Raw genomic sequence first — 18,864 nt, forward strand, 5'->3', positions numbered from 1 at the left:
GGGGACTCTTTGAAGGGGGTTTTAATGGTAGGAAAGTTAGTGGAGGAGGTGTTTGCATAGAACGCCCTGTGTCGTACTCTTCACTTGGCCTAAGTCTTCACGCCGCCGGGGTAGCTGATAATAGAGGGGGGAACTGGCTTTCCAGTACTACCCTTCCTTAGAAACAAGTGCATTTTTTTGGGGGGGGGCCTCGAGATGGTCTCGTGAAGCTAGATAGGAAGAGAGGCTTCTGAAAGCAAAGTGAATTTAAGATTGAGATTTGCAGACAGGTCAATGGCCGAGGGACGGCGAGTGACACTCTTTGAAGGCTCGCTTGCTAATTCTCAAACCCAGCAGGCAGGTGGGGATGGTGCCGGGGCTGAAACATGTCCACGCTGCAACATGCAACCAGCTGTCTGTCATCTTGCCAAGCTCAGGGCTGCAGGCTTCGCAATTCCCACGCATTACTCAGCAGAAGTCAAAGTATGGTGACTTACAAAGGCTGCAACGCAGGAAGGACTACGTTCTTCACGAAGGTCCCTGGAGAGGAGCTGTGCGGAGTCTGTTGAGATTACCAGAGGTGATGGAACAAGTGTCTGTCCTGACATCAAACTAGACCCTCATGTCTGTGAGGGCCACAGCCTCTAGCCAGCCAGGGGCTTGAGGGGCACAGAGATAGGACAGAGCGGGTGGTCCCTGTCGATCATGCCCCTTGCTGACAGCCCGCTTAGTGAATAGAAAAAAAGTGAGGGAAGGAGAAACGCAGGTCCGTGTGAATACTCACGGGTAATCAACCAGCCACAGACCAGAACTCTGCGGGCTGCACTCCGCGCGGATCCTGCTTGCCGTGCCCTCCTCCATACCCCAGCACAGGTCATCAGGATGATCTCCGTCTACGTACAGGGGGGTGTGAGGAGATTCCACGCAGTTATGTGGCAGGACACAACGGGACCTCAGATCTGGGGCTGGTGGGGAGTGGTGACCTCCTACCACACTCAGGGATAACTGTATTTACACACATACACACACAGCACCTGAACCAACACTCTGTCACTGAAAATGGCACTCTAATCAACACAGAACTCCACAGTGGTTTAGCCATTTTTATTTTGAACCCTTGGAGATCTGTTTCCAGAAGGAACATCATAAACATGAGACTATAGGCATCCCAGTTTTCAAATGGCACATCAGGGACTTTCAGTGAATGCATAACTGAGATTCTGGTAACAGTTCTTTAGCCTGTGGTCTGCACCGCGGTACCCCAAAACACTTGATTACCATGAGAACCAGCTGTGATGAACCACACAGGCACAGATGCAATGAACCACAGCTGCCCCGCCCATCTCAGGTATTCCCGCCAGGGACCCGGGGCCCTGGCGACACTGGACCAGAGCAGCTCACAGCAGGCTCACTCCGTGCTTGAGCAACTCCTGCTTGGCTCTGCCCGCGAGGTGAAAGGCGCAGTCCTGGGGGTTCGGGAAGCCAGAGCTCCGGGCTGCGGGCGCCCGCTGCTGGAAGAACGTCTCCCGGGCAGGACTGCAGCAGGCATACACAGCTGTGGAGGCATTTCTACGGGGAAAAAAGAGGGTGACGTTGTGGGCACTAGCGAGAACCCTGGCCCAGAGAGCTCAGTGGCCCCGGCATCCTGGGTCCTGCGCTGAGCCCTGCTCCGGGGCAGATCAGGTCACTCATCTGGGCTCCAGGCCCCCAGTGACAATGACCGCCCTTCCTCTCAGCTCACGGGAAGCCGGGACAGGGCACGATGAGTCCGTCTGAGGTGGCTGCAGCAGTGCAAAGCGCCACCCAAGGCCCTGGGCTGGGTGGGGGTGGACGCTGTGGCGGTGAAGTCTGAGGGTCTGTGCACTCTCCACTTGGGGCAGCTGAGCCAGTGGGCTGAGGAGGAGGGGCTGAGGTGACAGAAGAGTGGGTGGGACGTGGCGGGAAGCAGAGGGAAGCATGTGGATGCAGAGGCTGAGGGGGGAACGGGGAGCAGCAGAGGAGCCTAGGCGAGTATGTGCGCAAGGAGGTAGGTGTGAGGTAACCAAGGAAACGGCTGCTTCCTCTTGGTAGCTGGGCCTCCTGACGGTCGGAATGCCTCGGTGCCCTGGTGCCCTACCATCCTGTGCTTCATTGAAACCATCGCCCAGCGGCTCTTTCCCGAGTGCCACACATGCTCAGCAGCAAATCCCCATTTGCCCTGACATCACTGTGGTATCATTTGCACTGCGGTTTAACTGCCCTTGTGGGTTTTTCAAGAACATAGGAAGCAATGCCTTAAAAGGGAGATGAGATACACGATGGGAAAGGGTCTCTTCACGTGTGCCACCCACGTCATAACCGTTCATGAAGACCCACGAGCCAACCCACGGGACCCACTGGACTGCAGGGGCGCGCTCTCCACTTTGCTACACAAGCTGCTCACACCGTCTGATGGACTTCCTCCGGGGAGGAAAGGAATGAAAAAGCAACCCTGCCTGTGCTCCCCAGAAGAGCAGAGCTGCTCACTAACCTCCTGGCTGCTGCTGCTTTCCTGTCTCAAGCCATGAGTCCACTGAGCCCGTTCCCCCAAATCTACCACGCCAGAGTGGACTACGAAGGCTCTCCTCCTGCGATGTCCCCTCGTGGAGGAGGAGGGGGGAGAGATTCCTCAGGATCTCAGTCACCCGGCTGTCTTCACCTCTCATGAAGCCAAGCTCTTCACGGCCAAGGGCACAGCCTGGCAGGCAGAGCAGAGGTGAGTCATACCTGTGTGCCAACCCCACTGCTGCAAGCTGGGAGCCCTGAGCTACACTGTCCAATCTGAGGACAGACGTGGCAGAGGTGCGCGCCCTCACTGAAGGCCTCACGACAGAGATCGCGCTGTAGCGACGTGTGTACATTTCTCAGCACGTGCTGCTATTTAGCTGTTGCCGTGACCATGTTGGAAGTGGCCTCCCAGCAAAAGCCTCGTGCTGCCTGCCCACCCCAACGCTGAGCCCTCTGGGCTCCGAGGAGAGTGAGTGCCCAGCCTGGTGCAGCTGAAGTGCGCATGCTGACGTTTCCCTAGCTGGCACCTTCCACAGAACAGCCACTCACCCAGCACCCAGAGCAGAGGCCGCAGATGCGAATCACACCCGGGTTGCCAACCTGGGTGGCTTTGAATTACAGAGAAGAAGCCACAAAGCCAGGGCAGACTGCAGTCAGCCGCAGTGGCAGCAGTGCAGAGATGCCAAGCACCAGTGTGGCATGGACAGGACACGAGACGTCATCTTCACAGAGGACAGCAGCCCCCCCCCCACCTGGTGGACACTGAAACCTGCGGGAAAGGGCATGTGCGCTGGAGTCACGGAGCCCTGGATTAAAATCCTGACCCTGCGACTTACTGAAAATGTGACCCTGGGGACAAGGGGCCTATGGTACTTGTGCTGCAATTTCCTCACTGTGAAACGAGGAGGGGAAAATGCGTGTGAGCAAATGAGTCCAAGGGCAGCCTGGCCTGACACCCGCGCAGCAGGCTCCCCTCCAACCCGCCTTGGCCCGCGAGCTGTCTCTGCGAAGCCTGTGGAGGGGACAGTGCAGACGGGTGAATTGGCACAAGGTGCTCCAGATGCGCACTGGCCTGACGAAGCAGCCAAGGGCATGTTAGGAGAGTCAACAAGCCCATGGGCAGCCGCCATCGTGCCGCACACGGAAACCAGGCTCACCACCGACCCGGAGAGCCACCCACCACGGAAACGGGCAAGGTCTTGGACGGTGACAGGGTAAAATGCTCAGCTTAGAACTTTCTGAAGAGCATGAACTTATGTTCCCCAGTAGCATACATCTTGTTTATAATTAGAAAGCCAGCAAGACCGGGCTGGGGAGGTGGCTCAGTGGTCATAGGTGCTTGCGGGCAGGGGTTCAATTTCTCAGCAGCCACGAATAGGTGGATGCACAGTGGCTCATGCAGCTATGGTCCCAACAAGCCCAGGACAATGGGAGGAGGAGCCAGGAGAATCCGAAGCTCTTGAGTCTGAGTCTGATGTTTGTTTTCACTGGGGCAGTGGCAAGAGCCTGTCTCAAGGAACGTGGAGCAGAAACACCTCTGACCGCCACACACAAATAGATAAAAACATTTCAAAGCCTGCAGTATTCCTCAGGAAGGGCGCTGCCCCATGCTCTGTGACAGTAAGACCGCTGGGCCTTGTCCCGGGTGTAACCTGTGTCTAAAGCAAGGAAAGCGTGATGTGTGCGTGCGCGAGAGGACACTGGCTGTGACAGAATAGGTGGGGGCCAGGCTGCCTCAGGGGGCCAGGCGGGTTCGCCACTAGCAGTCAGCGCAGTCAGCCCGGGCGGTGAGGCGGCCCTGCGCGCGGGTCATGGGGAAGCGGCTGTGAAGGCGGCTTGGGCTCACCTGGCGGTCATCTCATACAGCGTGGGCAGCTGGGCGAAGTCCGAGTGCATGAGGCTGACGGCCTGCAGGAAGCGGCGGTCCTGGGAGGCAGCCACCTGAGGCAGGTTAGCTTGAGAAGAGGACAGATCAGGTGAGTGGCAGGCCTTCCCGCCCCTGCTGGGCCAAGTCTGGGCATGGGGGAGGCGGTGAAGGTCAAGGCTGAGTGGGGGGGCTGAGGCACGATGCAGGGAGAAAAGCCTGGATGCTGGACCCTAGGGCTGCTCTGAAGGAGCACAGCCAATCCCAGCCATGAGCCACACCAGTTCCCAACTGGGACCTCAGAATTCTGGGCCAGACCTTGTTACAGCTGCTTAGGCAGGTGTTAGTTTCTCTCAAAACCCTGACAAACACCAAAAGAGCCAAGAAGTGTTTGTGCAGTGTGAGTCTGTGTCTCCCTCCTTCGCCTCTAGAGGGCGCCCTGCACCCTGAGCCTGCTCCTTACCAGTCAGCACCCTCTGAATGCGGTCGTAGTGGGTGAAGTTGTACGAACTGGCGTGGCTCGCAGGGCACGCGTCGTCCCCGGGCAGTGTCTCCTCAAGGTGGACTTCGAGCCCGTTCAGCGACGCGAGGCTGCTGTGGTACTGCAGAAGGCCAGAAGGAGGTCAGGGGCAGGGGCAGGGAAGGACAAGTCCAGGCAGACCTCACAGGGCCGCCGTTTGACCAAAGATTTAGCATCCAAACTGTCTTAACGGCTGTTGGACTGACAAAAATGGCTCTGATGAATGTTTCTGCCTGTGTTTTATTATCTTTGAAGACGTACTAAGTTACATCCAGATGATCTTTTAAGACAGGGCCTCGCCATGCACCCTTAGAGGCCAGGCTGGTCTAGAACTTGCGGCCACTGTCTCCTAAAAGTGCTGATATTACAGTGTGTACCAACATGCCTGGCTTCCTATGTTCTAATGTTTGTTGGGTTTTTTTGAGGTAGGGTTTCACTCTAGTCCAGGCTGACCTCGACCTCACAGCCATCCTCCCACCTCTGCCTCCCGAGTGCCGGGATTAAAGGCGTGTGCCACCACGCCCGGCTGCTCTAATGTTTTAAAGTTAAGGATTATAGCATAGAAAAATACAACAGAAATAAGCAGAAAAGTAACTTTAAGAAGAAAAGTAAAAGCCAGGCATGTGAGTCCATCTGTAATCCCAGTATCCGGGAGGACTGCCAAGCTCAAGGCTAGCCTGGATGGAAGAAAGGAGATAGGAGGAAGAAAGCAAAACGAAGTTATCCATAACCTCAGCACCCAGCCACATGCCATCACCAGCACAGCCCGCTGCCTCCTGACAGGCTTCCCTGCAGCTTGCAGGAAATGACCCCTTCAACAGCAGGGATGGTCTGGCACATGCCCCCGGGGTCTAGCCAGGCCTAGGTGGAGAAGTCCTAGGTCAACATGAGTAGCCTCTCCCTGGAGAATACCTGGCAAGCATGTAGCTTCCAGGAGGCCAGAGCAATGCTGCTCCGGGGGCCTCTGGGCTCACAGGCAAGCCTGCTGAGGAAGGCTGTCAAGAACCGGGCCCCAAGCACTGGTTTCAAAACAGCCAGCAGTGCACCGTTTGGCTGAGCCACTGAATTATGCCTTTTTTGTGTAAGTCTGTTTATAAATCAGAATCAGGTTAAATCATAGGTAGCAATAGATTCTAGTTTGTTTGTTTTTTTTTCTTAATTTTAGGTAGGGTCTTGCTCTAGCCCAGGCTGACCTAGAATTCACTATGTAGTCTCAGGGTGGCCTCGAACTTATGCTGTACCTCCTACCTCTGCCTTCCAAGAGCTGAGATTTAAAGGCGTGCGCCACCACGCCTGGCAGATGCTAGCTTTTAACGTAATGCTATGGCACAGGCTACTCTCCCTGCTCTTCAGCACTCTCCTCGCTCTGTGTGACGCTCCTCAAGCTCTGCGGAGACTCATGCACTGGGCACTCGGAGGGCCACGTCAGCCAGGACCTCAACAGCACACAGATCCTGGGTCAAGGACATCCCAGCTCAGCCTGCCCCTAGCCACATGTCCAGGGACACGTGCTCAACTGTCTGTGCAAACCTGAGTACTGAGTGCTGGATGGACTGAGGCTGAAGCCCCTATGACCGGCAGTGCTACCTGAGGGGACGTCATTATAATCACAAGGTGAAAACTGGCATCCCTGAAGTTCAACCATTTACTCCTTCAACATCTTAGAAATGACCTTCTTGGGGCTGGAGAGAGATGGCTTAGAGGTGAAGGCGCTTGCCTGCGAAGCCTAAGGACCCAGGTTCCATTCCCCAGTACCCTTGTAAGCCAGATGCATGAGGTGACACACACGTCTGAAGTTTGTTTGCAGTGGTTAGAGGCCCTGGCGCGCCCATTCTCTTTGTGTTTCTCTGCTTCTCTCTCTCCCTCACAAATAATAAAATATTTTTAAAAATTAAATGACATTCTTTTTTTTTTTTTTTTTCGAGGTAGGGTCTCACTCTGGTCCAGGTTGACCTGGAATCCACTATGTATTCTCAGGGTGGCCTCGAACTCACAGCAATCCTCCTACGTCTGCCTCCCAAGTGCTGGGATTAAAGGTGTGCACCACCACGCCTGGCTTCGAAATAACATTCTTTTTATGAGACAGAGTCTTGCTATCCAGCCCAGGCTGGCCTTGAACTCCTGACTCTCCTCCCTCAGCTGTGTGCCACATGCTGGCTTTGTGACAGCTAAAGCCCGTGAGTCCCACCCTGGAGGTTTCCCTCGTGTGCTCGCTCACTGTGCTCAGCATCATGCCCACGCTGGTGGGTCCTCGGTACCTGCTAGAGACCCAAGAAGCACACCCACTGCCAGGCATGCACAATTTACAAGCTCCTGGGCTTCACCCGAGGAAACTCAGCTGAGAATACCTGTGCTCGCAGAGACCAGAGCATCGTGCCCACACTGCCAGGACACCCAGCACCACCGACAGTAGCAGGCACCACTGTGCCACCTGCTGGAATGGCGGGAGCGCGCACACGTGCTCAGGCAGCTGCGGGTTCTCACCGCGCGCAGTCACGGCACAGCTTCTGGACCTCCACAGCCTATCGGCGCCCCTCCCCGGAAGCCAGTGCCCAGAGGAGGGGACCAGAGTCAGACAAGCTAAAACCTGTTCTCAGTGCAGGTTCGAGGCTCTGCTCCCAAAGTCTTCTGCCAAACTTCCCCCCGAGATAAACACTTAGCCACAGACACAAGGTGTTCACATGACTCGGGGACAACTTCTCACTGCAAACTAATTGCTGCTATAGGCCCAACGGGCGGGGCTGGGCTCGGCGCAGCCTGCCAACTGGGAACGTTTTCCGCATCTTGCTCAGTGGGGAAAAGCCGGCGGAAGCCCAAGGCCTGTGGTCACAAAACGTCCTGGTGACAGTAGTGCTGTCTGCAAGCCATCTAGGGCTGCTTAGGGCCCTAGCGGGCTGCAAAGCGGAACACAGAAGCTCTCTGGGTCTTAGTCAAAACTCTGCCATCCCGACACACAGCCTGATCCGCAAAGCAGCCCTGGGACGTTAGCAATGGAGCGAAGTCCTGGCGGCTCTGCTCCGAGCGTCCACGGCACGGCCACGGAGCGCAGAAACAGCTCTGAGAGGCAGCAGCCTCACGGCTGGGGAGGAGTGGACGTCCACCGAGGACTCACGGGGTGTGCCCCTCAGCTCCGGCCAGCTGCTGCGTGGCCTAATGGAACGATGGATAATTCATCTGCTCACTGCATCTGAGGGTCCCCGAGGTTATGTGGGGTAGGGCCTGCCATTGGTGGGAGCCTCCCTCACACACCCCTCGGACCATACAGACCCCCACCTATCCTGGCTGCTTGCTCAGTCAGTGAACTGGCACAAGGGCATCGTGGGCGTGTCACCTCATGGGGTGCTCTTCAAGAGGGTGTGCTCATGGTCCCTGCGGCCTGAAGTGGCTCGGGCTGCCGGCTCAACAGGCACCTCCTATGCAGGCTGGTCTCTCCCGGTAAGACAAGAGACTTGGGTCTAACTGTCACGCTCACTCTCAACACGGTCAGGAACTCCCTGCTCTTTTTTTGTCTTGTTTTTGTTTTTTGAGGTAGGGTCTCACTCTAGCCCAGGCCAACCTGGGATTCACTATGTAGTCTCAGGATGGCCTCGAACTCACAGTGATCCTACCTCTGCCTCCTGAGTGCTGGGATTAAAGATGTGCACCACCACGCCTGGATGCTCCCTGTTCTTTCTGAAGGGCAGGTTTTCACCGTCTAGGAACCTGCCTTCTACTTCCCGGGGCTGCGGCGGCAGCAGCCCTGCTCTACGGGCAAGTACGCGACAGCTGCCGGGGGAGCCCTGCGGCGGGGCCGTGGCAGAGCAAGCAGTCCGTCCACCCAGCGAGTCAGCGGGCAGGGCACCTTCTCCTCTGACTGTCTACGGCAAGGCAAGAGTGTTGGGGGACAAAGGCGGGCGGCGAGTGAGAACCAAGCACGGGGCCCCCATCTCAACAAGGCTGTTTTTGAATAGGAGTTGGAATGTCTACATCCTAACTGTGCTAGGCTTAACTAAAACCGTAGCTGCAAGGTGGGTTTAATGCAGACGTCTTGCCTCACCGCAGCCTGGACTTTTTCTTCCTTTGGGTAAAAAGAGGCATTCTATCCACTGTAATGCGTCCCAACACCAGGGCTTCAAAATGGCACTGCCAAGGCTCGCCCTGCTAGAAGCACGAGCGGCGGACTCGTGCGTGACGCTGTGGTCACATGGCCCTGCTGTCACAGCTAGGCTGAAGGAGGGCGCAGGAAACAAGTGGGGCCCGTGGAAAGGGGTAAGACAAACAGACAGCTTGAGAGAAGAGCTGGCTCTTGCGACCTTCCCGCCTCTGCTCCAAGGTGACTTGCACGGTGACACGGCCTTAAGGATGAAGCAAGGCAAGCCCAGGACACTCTGCCTCGCAGGGATTGCAGCCTGCTGCCCCTCCTGCTACCACTTTCCTTGCCAACTCCAGGGCGGCTATTGCTATGGCAACTGTGTCCGGCCTGGGCCAGGCCCTAGGTCAGCTCACTGCTTGACACAAAGAGCCGTCCAGAGCCAGTTTGGGCTTCAGATGTCCAGGTCCTGCAGGAAGGCACTGCCAGCCACCGCCGTTCGGGGCCAGCCGCAGCTATGGAGGAAATGCTAGCACCCCAGGAACCCACCCCGCCTGAGTGCCGCAGGGTGCAGATGCCAGTGATATAGAGCCTGCAGTTGCTCAGGCCAGGAGCTGGGCCAGAGACAGGGCAGTCCAGTGGCCATGTCCATGCATGCATGAGCTCGGGGACTCGGGGACAGGAGGGCCAGCGCTGCTGCAGACCACTGGCAAGGAAGCAGGGTGGACACACGACAAGGGCTGCAGGTGAGACCACAGGATAGACAGAGCAGGAGGCCCAGCCAGCTCTCCCCTCTGCCCAGGCCTGCGCTCTGAGAGGCTACAAGAAGAGCTGACCCTTGGTGGCCACTGCTCTCCCTCTCATCCCTCAACACCCCAGAGGTGGGCACTCTCTCAGTCCGCTGCCTCTGGGACCGAGTTCTTGTTTGTGCAGGCAGAGGACAGTGTTAGGTCCACACTTCTGAGAGGCAGGCCAGACTCCACGGGGACCAGGGACACTCACCACTTCCTCAATGGCTGCAGCATCTCCTAGAAGTGGCTCCTCAGCCAGCAGGGACAGCACCAGCCCCTTCACGCTGTGAGTGTAGAGATTCATGGGCACGAGTCCCAGGGGGGGCCCAACTGGGGCCGGCTCGGAGTCAAGTGTGTCCGCAGGGGGGCCGTGGCCCTGAGTGGTGGCCAAGTGGGAAGCGCATGCCAGAGCCAGGGCTGCACTGCTCCGGTGTCCTCCATCCCCTCTCTGCCCCACGCTGTGTGCCCCTGCGGGGAGCTCGCTTCCCGTAGGGCCCAGACCCTGGAGAGGCACGGCCACTGGCCTGCTGCTCCTTCTGGTGTGGTCGGCACCAGGGACAGGGGCATGGCCACTGGTGCCAGGAAGGGCTATGTGCTGTTCTAGGGCTCCATTCTTGGGCATCCTCTCAAAAGGGCAGGGAGACAGGCAGCTGCCTGTGTCCTCAGGTGGCATGGAAGCTGGATGGCACGTAACACTGGCCGATTCCTCACAGCAATGACCTCTGCTACCCAGGGCACACACGGTCTCAGGAATGTGGATCGCAGACAAGTCCAGCTCCTCTTGGGAGAAGGCTGGCTCTTTCTGCAGCCAGGCACTGAGGCCAGAGGTCTGGTTCCAAGCAGACCCCACACGCTTCTCTTCATGACCAGACAAGAGCCCGTTCTCTCCGCTGCCACTCGGCCATGCTCTATCAGGGGACATGGGCTCCAGAGGAGTTGCTGATGTCCAGGCTGTGGATGCCACATGCATGCTGGCATTTTCTGCGGGGACAGAGGTGCTCTGACCCCAGGGAGGGTGCTGGAATGAGCCATCCTGGAGCCTGGCAAACAAGACAGATGACAGGAAGGGGCACACTGGCCAAGTATGCAACAGTGGCATCTGTGGGGCAGGCTGAAGTGCCAGTCCCCTGTAAGGGACAGCATCAGTGATAGGTGGGTAGCTAAGGCCACAGGGCCCAAGATGTCACTTTAGTCAAACCACAGAGGGAAGGCAATGGCTGGCTGTTGGGGCCTCTCCCAGTGAAGCCGCTGGCATTATCCACCCAGGCTGAGCCCATGGAATGAGATACCCACAGGTGGGCGGGAGGGAGCCTCACAGGGAGCCGTCTATATTCTGTTTCTAACAGTTACAGTGAACCATGGCACCTCTCAATGCCAGCCATGCGTCCTGATCAACATCCTCACAGGAACAAGAACAGGGAGGCGATGGGCCTGAGGAGGGTTTGTAAACACACACCCTAGGAGGGGCCCCTGGGAATCCCCCACCTACCTAGTCACCCGCTCCACTTGGAATTCCTGTAGACTGCTGGCTTCCTCTTTGCTCAGGAAAACAGGGGTGATCCACACGTTAGGGGGCAGTGCTGTTCCTGCAATGCAGAGCAGATAGGCAGGACTCTTCTGGCTGGAGAGGGGGCAGACTCTGCTCCAGGCCATACCTGGCTCAGGCAGCAGAAGTGGGGGTGCTCCCTCAGCCTAGAAGCCCCAAAGCTGCAGCCCAGCTGCTGTGATCATCAAGGAAGGAGCCATGTGAGCCACCTTACTCCCAGGGAGACACATGACAAGATCTGAGAAAGTCACTTCCGGATGACCAAAATGAAACCAAAGCCTATGGACAACACCTACCGAGGGCTTCTGTGAGTCCCCAGTTCTCTCTCCCTCCCAACACCACACCTGGATGTCACCTGAGCAGCCACAGTACTGAGTTAAGGGACCTATGTCCCAAATCCTGAGCTTGGCAACCAGGGCTCCAGAGGACAGTTCTTTTTTTTTAAACTTTATTTATTTGAGAGAGAGAGGGAGATAGAGAATGGGCACATCAGGGTCTCCAGCCACTGCAAACGAACTTCAGACACATGCACCCCCCTGTGCATCTGGCTTATGTGGGTCCTGGGGAATTGAACCAAGGTCCTGTGGCTTTGCAAGCAAATGCCTTAACCGCGAAGCCATCCTTCCAGCCCAACAGTTCTTTTTAAAAATATTTTTATTTATTAATTTGCAAACAGACAGCCACCCAGAGAGAGAGAGAGAGAGAGAGAGAGAGAGAGAGAATGGGTGAGAATGGGTGTAACAGGGCCTCTTGTCACCACAGTGAACTCCAGGTGCATGCTCCACCTTGTGCATCTGGCTTTAAGATGGCACTGGGGAACTGAACCCAGCCCGACAGTCTTTGCGAGCAAGCACCTTGACCTGCTGAGCCATCTGCCCAGCCCCAGAGGGCAGTTCTTGAGGCTGTGCTGGACCCAGTCCCTCAGCTGCAAGCACACAAAATGTACACAGGACTAGCTGGCCCTCGCCCGCCACAGCGCACGCTACTTACTGGCTTCCTGCGGGCCATCCCTTGCAGCAGGTCGTCTCTGAAACAAACATACACAGGGGTTGGCGCCAGCATCACCTCCTCCTCTGACCCAACCGTCAGGAATTTGCAGTACCATCTGCTCACAGGACTCAGCCAAGCCCAGAGAGCTTGTCTGAACCCCACACCAAGAGCCCGGCAGATGGAAGAGGTGCTCTGAAGCCACTTGCTGCCCAGGGCTGAAGGGAGGCACAGATCAGCCCAGTCAGCGGGTGAGGCCCATGTGCTCCTCCCGTCCTGCTGTAAGCTCTGACTTGCTCAGCCTCTTCCACGAGGGTGAAGAGCGAAGACTCCCCATTTGGGACCTCAGTGTAGACCAGAGTCACATGGTGAGGACAGAGCTCAGCACCAGAGTGCATGCCTAGCATGTGCGAGGCCCTGGGAGCTTCCAAGACAAAGCACAGTGACAGCTGCCCATTGTGACATGAGCATGCAGAAGGGCCGTCACAACCAGCTGGGAGGCCTGTGACTCCTGCCCTGTAGGACATGACATGAACAGGTGCTGTGATGGACCACTCACCTACTCTGGTTCATGGTCAAGGCCAGAAACAGATCTTCTCAGGAGAATACAAAACCTTCACTTCAACCTGACGGCTCTACAAGGACCCACCAAACCCAAAGAGAGCATGTACAACAACTGCTCTTGCACTGGAAGCTGGACGCACCTCAGAAGTCACAGAGCTTTCTTTTTGGAGGTTCAAAAATTCCACACCACACAGAAATTTACTCTAGGTAAAAATCCTTAAACAAAGCCATATCCCATATATTGCTTATTCTCAGGCCAATAATTCACCATTATTTGGTCACTTCTCCTTTAAGTAGATACATTTGTACATCTTTGAGATATTATGTAAAATTAAATTTTTATACTTAAAGCAGTAACATGCAATTGCATATGGGCACATGTGCACAGGCATGTGGAGGCCAAAAGTTCACATCTGGTGTTTTCCTTAATCACTTGCTCACTGATCCTGCAGCTTATCAACTGAGCTGGCCAGCAAGCTCCAGGGATCTTCCTATCTGCCTCCACAGGGCTGGAATCACAGGCACACACCAACACATCCGGCATTTCATGCAGGATTTAAGTGTCTGAACTCAGGTGCCCACACTGGTGAAGCACTTTACCCGTGGGGCCATCTCACTCGCCAGGCAACTGTGCTCTTTAAACCACCTCTGGCTAAGATCTCATGACATTTACACAAGTCCGAGGAAATGAAATGACTCCCAGCCTTAGACATACAACCAGCACCTTTAGGTGAGCTAATACACACCTTCATTTTCATGAGCCACTTGGTCTGTCTTGGTGACTGGGCTCAGCAGTGCACTGACCGTGCCCACAGGCCAGAGTATGCCCAAGTGCCTGTGGGCAGCCATGTCTCACCACACTCATGCTCTCATGGATCCTATGCAGTAGTCTAAATGTGAACAGTTTTCAACAAGTCTGTCTTTCCTCAGTGAAGGCTGCAAAAAGCTCAATTCTTGGGAAAAGGACAGGGCTTCCTTAAAACGCCATTACCCAAGTGCTACCCAGACACAGCCACCATGAGGACACAGCCCCACACACTTTACTGTCTACGGAGCCACACGGTAAAGACAGCTCTGTGATGCACCGAAATCATACCTACGTACACTAGATGCACAGCAAGCCAGGCTAGCGGCTCAGCCTGTAATCCCAGCTCTAGGGAGGCTGAGGCTACATAGTGAGACCCTTTCTTCAGAAGCGAAAAGTACAAAACCCTGTTGGCTGCTGGCTGTGGGCGCCTGTGCAGCCAGCTCCAGTGATCTATTCCTAATGACAGTGTGACTTTCTACACTACCAACACAACACGTGCAAAGTGGAACTATCCTTATTTATTTATTTATTGAGAGAGAAAGAAAGAAGCAGAGAAAGAGAGAACGGATGCGCCAGGGCCTTTTAGCTGCTATGAATGCACTCCAGATGTGTGCGGCCCCTTGTGGGCATGCGTGGCACTGCATGCTTGCATCACTTGCGGCTGGCTACGTGGAACCTGGAGATTCAAACAGTTCTTAGGCTTCGCAGGCAAGCGCCTTAAGTGTTAAGCCATCTCTCCAGCCCAAAGTGGAAGTATCTTCAAAGCAGTGTTTTCCTAAATCCATCCTCCCTCCCTCCCTTCCCTCTTATTTTCTCTTTTCCTGGGTACGTGTAACGAGCTGTGGTGTGGTACATGCACATGGTACTATGTGCCCTTGTAGTGGCCCTTACACTTGCCTAGCGGAGGGAAGGGGCACTCGTCTACTGTGGCCACAGCAAAGGGCCGAGTGCCTCCCCCAGTGCTCTTCACCCAGTCTCTTACTGACCCTGAGCCTGCTCTTCCCCGTAAGCCGGGGTAATTCTGGGCCTCGGTCCCCTTCTGCAGGAATGTGGTTACAGGCATGCGTGCGCACCGCCAGCTGTTTGAGGGGGATCTGGAGATTTGTTTCAGTTCCCTCACGCTTGCGCAGGAAGTGCACAGAACCACTGAGCCTTCTCTCCAGCTCTTTCCTTCTTTCTTTTGTTGTTGAGGCAAGGTCTCACTCTAGCTCAGGCAGCCTTCCAAGTGTTGAGATTATGGGCGTGCACCAACACACCCAGCTTCCTTCCATCTGTTGAGATAGGATCTCACCATGAAGCCCAGGCTGACCTCGAATTCACAATCTCCACACCCCTCCTGCCTTAGCTGCCCCACTACCAGGGTTTCGGGTGTATCCGACCACACCAGTTCTCAGGTATTTCTAGGGACACACCCCTGCAGTGTGTCTGAAATATTCAACACTTCGGAACAAGGCAGACCTGCTGGAGTCAAATGCTCAGAGTTCCACTTGACTTGAAGAAGGAAGCCTCTTCTTCCCACTGTGCAGGATAAAATGCTTGCTTTTAAAGCCTACCAGTGACTTCACTCCTGCCCACACTGACTGAGGGAAGCAAGTGGCCTAGAGCCGTCAGTCCAGCACCTGGACTCAGTCCCGCTGGGCTGGGGAGGGAGCGGCGAGGAGGCCATTATCCCATACCTGGTCCTGAGGGGCGGCCTGCTGAAGCAGGAGCTTGGAGGTGAGGGAGGGCGGAAGCTGGGAGCTCACGATCCTGAGGGTCAGACACAGAACAAGAACACATGAGAAAAGATACTATGGAAACAAAAGAAAAGACACTACTACTACACTTACTCAGCTTCAGAGTTGCCTGTTAATCCTTGAGGATCTCAGGAACAAGGCTGGCAGCAGTTTTAACTGAGTGTCCTTGTCAAGGGCACTGGTGGTCAACGTGTATCGCCTCCTCATGAGCAGGCTGGACCAAGACGTCTCACAAGGACGTGTACCCCAGGGAGGATGGCGGATGTGTCCACGCACATGAGCGAGCCACACAGTCATCGGGACCCAGCCAGAGCACGGAGAAGCATGCGGCCATCACAACCTGGCCGTTTGGGGGCCTGGCATGCTGGTGCCGAGAGTTCAGGCCAGCTTGGTGACACAGTGAGGCTGGAGAGATGGCTTAGCAGTTAAGGTGCTTGTCTGCCTTGAAGCCTAAGGACCTAGGCTTGATTGCTCATCACCATGTAAGCCAGATACACAAGGTGGCACACGTTTCTGGAGTTGGTTTGCAGTGGCTAAAAGTCCTGGTTCTCTCTATCCCTCTCCCCTCAAATAAATAAATAAAAATAAAAAATTTAACCCAGTGTGGTGGCACATGCCTTTAATCCCAATACTTGGAAGGCAGAGATGGGAGGATCGCCATGAGTTCAAGGCCACCCTGAGACGACACAGTGAAATCCAGGTCAGCCCTGGCTAGAGCAAGACCCTACCTCAAAAAAAAAAACCAAAAAAATTAAATTAAAATTTTTTAAAGGGAAGAGAAGACAGTCCACTCTACTCACTAAGTCAGGGACTCTCTGATCCCTTTCCCAGAGCACAGAGAGCTAGCTGCAAGAGACCAAATAAGTGGCGAGTGTCCGGCATGTGCAGAAAGCACCATGCTCCCCTCACGTGCAACCCCAGGCAGGGCTGAGGAAGAAGGGTTGCTGCCACAGTTCACAGTTCTTTCCTGGCAGGTTTTTTTGTTTTTGTTTTTTTTTTAAACATGAGGTGTTCACACTCCTAACAATCAACTTGACTGGATCTAGAATCACCTCAAAGTCTTTGGAATACCTGTGAGAGTGTTTCTGAGTTCTGTTAACAGAGGGACAAGAGGTTCCCTGCATGTGGGCGACACAATCCCATGGTCTGAGGTCCTGGACTAAATAGGAAGGAGAAAGCACGCTGAACACCAGCACCGAGCTCTCCTCTGATTGAAGAGGCTTCAGGCCACAGGCGCCGGACCTTCCCTGCCAAAGCCAGCCTTCCTCTCTCACAGGCTGTTGTCAGGCATTTGGTCACAGCAGCAAAAGAAGTAACGGGTGTTGAAACACTGCGAGCCGTGTCAGTTGAAAGTGCGTAAGAAAGGGCTGTGTGCTCAGAGGAAGAGCACGTGCTTAGCACGTGTGAGGCTCCGAGGTTCAAGTCATAGCACCAAAAGTTAGAACAGAAATAGGAAAACAAACGTCATCTTTAGTGACAGTGTCATGGTGACACACAGAACCATCCTGACGAAAACGGGGAGAGGAGGACTGCACGCAGGGCAAGTGCTGGGGACCCCATATGTGCCTAGTCATTTCACCCTCCAGCAGAGGTGTCTGTTTCCCAGAGTTTAAGCAATTTGTCCGAGGTCGAGCTTGGAGAGGCCCCAGCATTTGAGAGCCGACGGAAGTGCCTCAGCGGCGCTGCCACGCGCAGGACACTGGGCCTCGCTGTGCCCTACCAGTCCTGGGCACTGAACACAAACCCTCCACAAGGAGAGGCCTTGGAAGACATGTCGAGTGGCTCTCGGCCACTCAGCCTGGTGAAGAGGCCCTCCACCTGTGTGAAGAGCTGTGGTGAATTTGGCCGAGAGGCTGGAAGGAGCTGGGTAGCACAAGCTGAGCTGTGGTAGGCACACCTGGCATCTGGGCACAGTGCTGTCGCCCACATTGGGGTCCTGCGCTATTCTGTCCATGGACAACTGAGCAGGACGCTCCAGTAGAGGCACAGGTCCCTTTTGTACCCCAGCTCTTTCCTGAACGGTTTCCAACTGCAGCCATGAAGAGGCTGGGATGTGCTCTAGGTCAGTTCTAAATGACCTGGCTTGTGCCAACTAGCTGGCTCAGCACTAGCTAGAGACAAGAGTGCCGTGGCAGCAGTGGGAGGGTAAGGTCAGCCCTGCTGCAGGGGCAGGGGCAGGGGCAGGGTGGTGAGGGCGGGCAGTACTCACAGTCCCTTATAGAGGATGCAGCCGGCTAGGACGTGAGGCGCGCGCTGGCAGGTCTGCAGGAGGAGGGCTGCCTTCAGAAGCAGCAGGGGCTCCACCTGTTCCCGACAAGACACACAGCCACTGAGACCACGCTCAAGAGTGCACGGGAGAGACAAGCAGATCCGGGAACAAGGCATCGGGCCAGAACTTTACTATCTGTGTGCGCGCCTCGCCTCATCTGCTTCGTCATACCCACAACAGCCACCGCAAAACACCGGATTCCTGGCCCGAGAAAGCTACTGGAGGCCAGAGGTCACACTGGGAGACTCTACCTACCAATGCTGAGACCAGCACGCCCTTCCAGCGTGGCCCTGGTGCTGGGGGGAGTCCACACCCTGCCAGAGCACAGTGCCCAGGGCCACGGCTAGCGCGACCAGCACGGAACCAGGTGCTACAGCCCAACTGTGACGTGTACCATGCCGGTGTCGGGGCCCATCCAGTCTCTGTGACAGCCAGCTGCCCGGAAGTGCCCACAGCACAGGAACCACACATGGGCAGCCTACGAGGGCCCAACCCACAGCCTGCTGCTTCCCACCTGGCTGCATCGTGCCAGTGCCTGGGCATGCATGCTGTGAGCAAAGGAACTATGCCAAGAGCCCAGCTCTCTTGTGGCGCTGAGACTGTATGCAGTCCCAGCCAGCCTACTGCAAGGTCTTCTGGGCAATATCCTGACATTTTTCACAGGAGGAGACCCTCTTCCGACACTGAGTCCGGAGGAGTACTGTGAAGGCTGACTCCCAGGGACACAGTTAGAAATGCCAAAGATGCGCATCTCCTGGGACATTCAGGGCTCGGCTCATTTTTGAGGGACAGCACAGGTGACCAGAAGGAGCAGCCAGGCTTCACTTGCTGAATGTCAATGGTAAATAAAGAATCTCAGAGATAAAAACATGCCCCAGCCTCTCTCAGATGTGAGTTAAAATGTATGTTCCAAGCATCTTCAATGTAGAGAATTAAAACAATGCTATTCATAGGGAGAGAGAAGGTCTTCAGGCTCCAGGGCAACACCCTTCTGAGGCTACGACAGCATTCGCTGCACAGGGCATTTACTGGGTGCGCACAGGCACGGCTGCACTGGCCCATCTGGCAGGAAGCAAGGCTCTGGGACAGACCCTGCCTCCCCCACGCACAGCGCCGGGAGCAGCAGCGTGGGAGCGACAGGGACGACCGCCCCGCCCGCGCAGGCGGTGCTCTCGGCGGCGAAGCGCCATGGCCCGGCCCCCGTG

The 18,864-nt window shown here is 55.7% G+C and overlaps 1 protein-coding gene across 2 annotated transcripts in view; it reads right to left on the reverse strand.

Moving 5' to 3' along the window:
• Positions 1 to 1,068: 1,068 nt before the first annotated feature.
• The window catches only part of Hps4 (HPS4 biogenesis of lysosomal organelles complex 3 subunit 2), a 36,125-nt gene continuing 18,329 nt past the window's right edge, over positions 1,069 to 18,864 (reverse strand). For both annotated transcript variants that reach the window (XM_045132514.1, XM_045132513.1), the window contains 8 exons: positions 17,600 to 17,694; positions 15,331 to 15,403; positions 12,286 to 12,322; positions 11,239 to 11,335; positions 9,961 to 10,789; positions 4,833 to 4,971; positions 4,352 to 4,460; positions 1,069 to 1,548 (listed from right to left, as the gene is read on the reverse strand). In XM_045132514.1, coding sequence (XP_044988449.1) covers positions 1,377 to 1,548; positions 4,352 to 4,460; positions 4,833 to 4,971; positions 9,961 to 10,789; positions 11,239 to 11,335; positions 12,286 to 12,322; positions 15,331 to 15,403; positions 17,600 to 17,694 — 1,551 coding nt within the window. In that variant the 3' untranslated portion in view covers positions 1,069 to 1,376. The remainder of the gene's footprint in view (positions 1,549 to 4,351; positions 4,461 to 4,832; positions 4,972 to 9,960; positions 10,790 to 11,238; positions 11,336 to 12,285; positions 12,323 to 15,330; positions 15,404 to 17,599; positions 17,695 to 18,864) is intronic.

Source organism: Jaculus jaculus, chromosome 13 (assembly GCF_020740685.1).
Source record: "Jaculus jaculus isolate mJacJac1 chromosome 13, mJacJac1.mat.Y.cur, whole genome shotgun sequence".
Taxonomy (NCBI): domain Eukaryota; kingdom Metazoa; phylum Chordata; class Mammalia; order Rodentia; family Dipodidae; genus Jaculus; species Jaculus jaculus.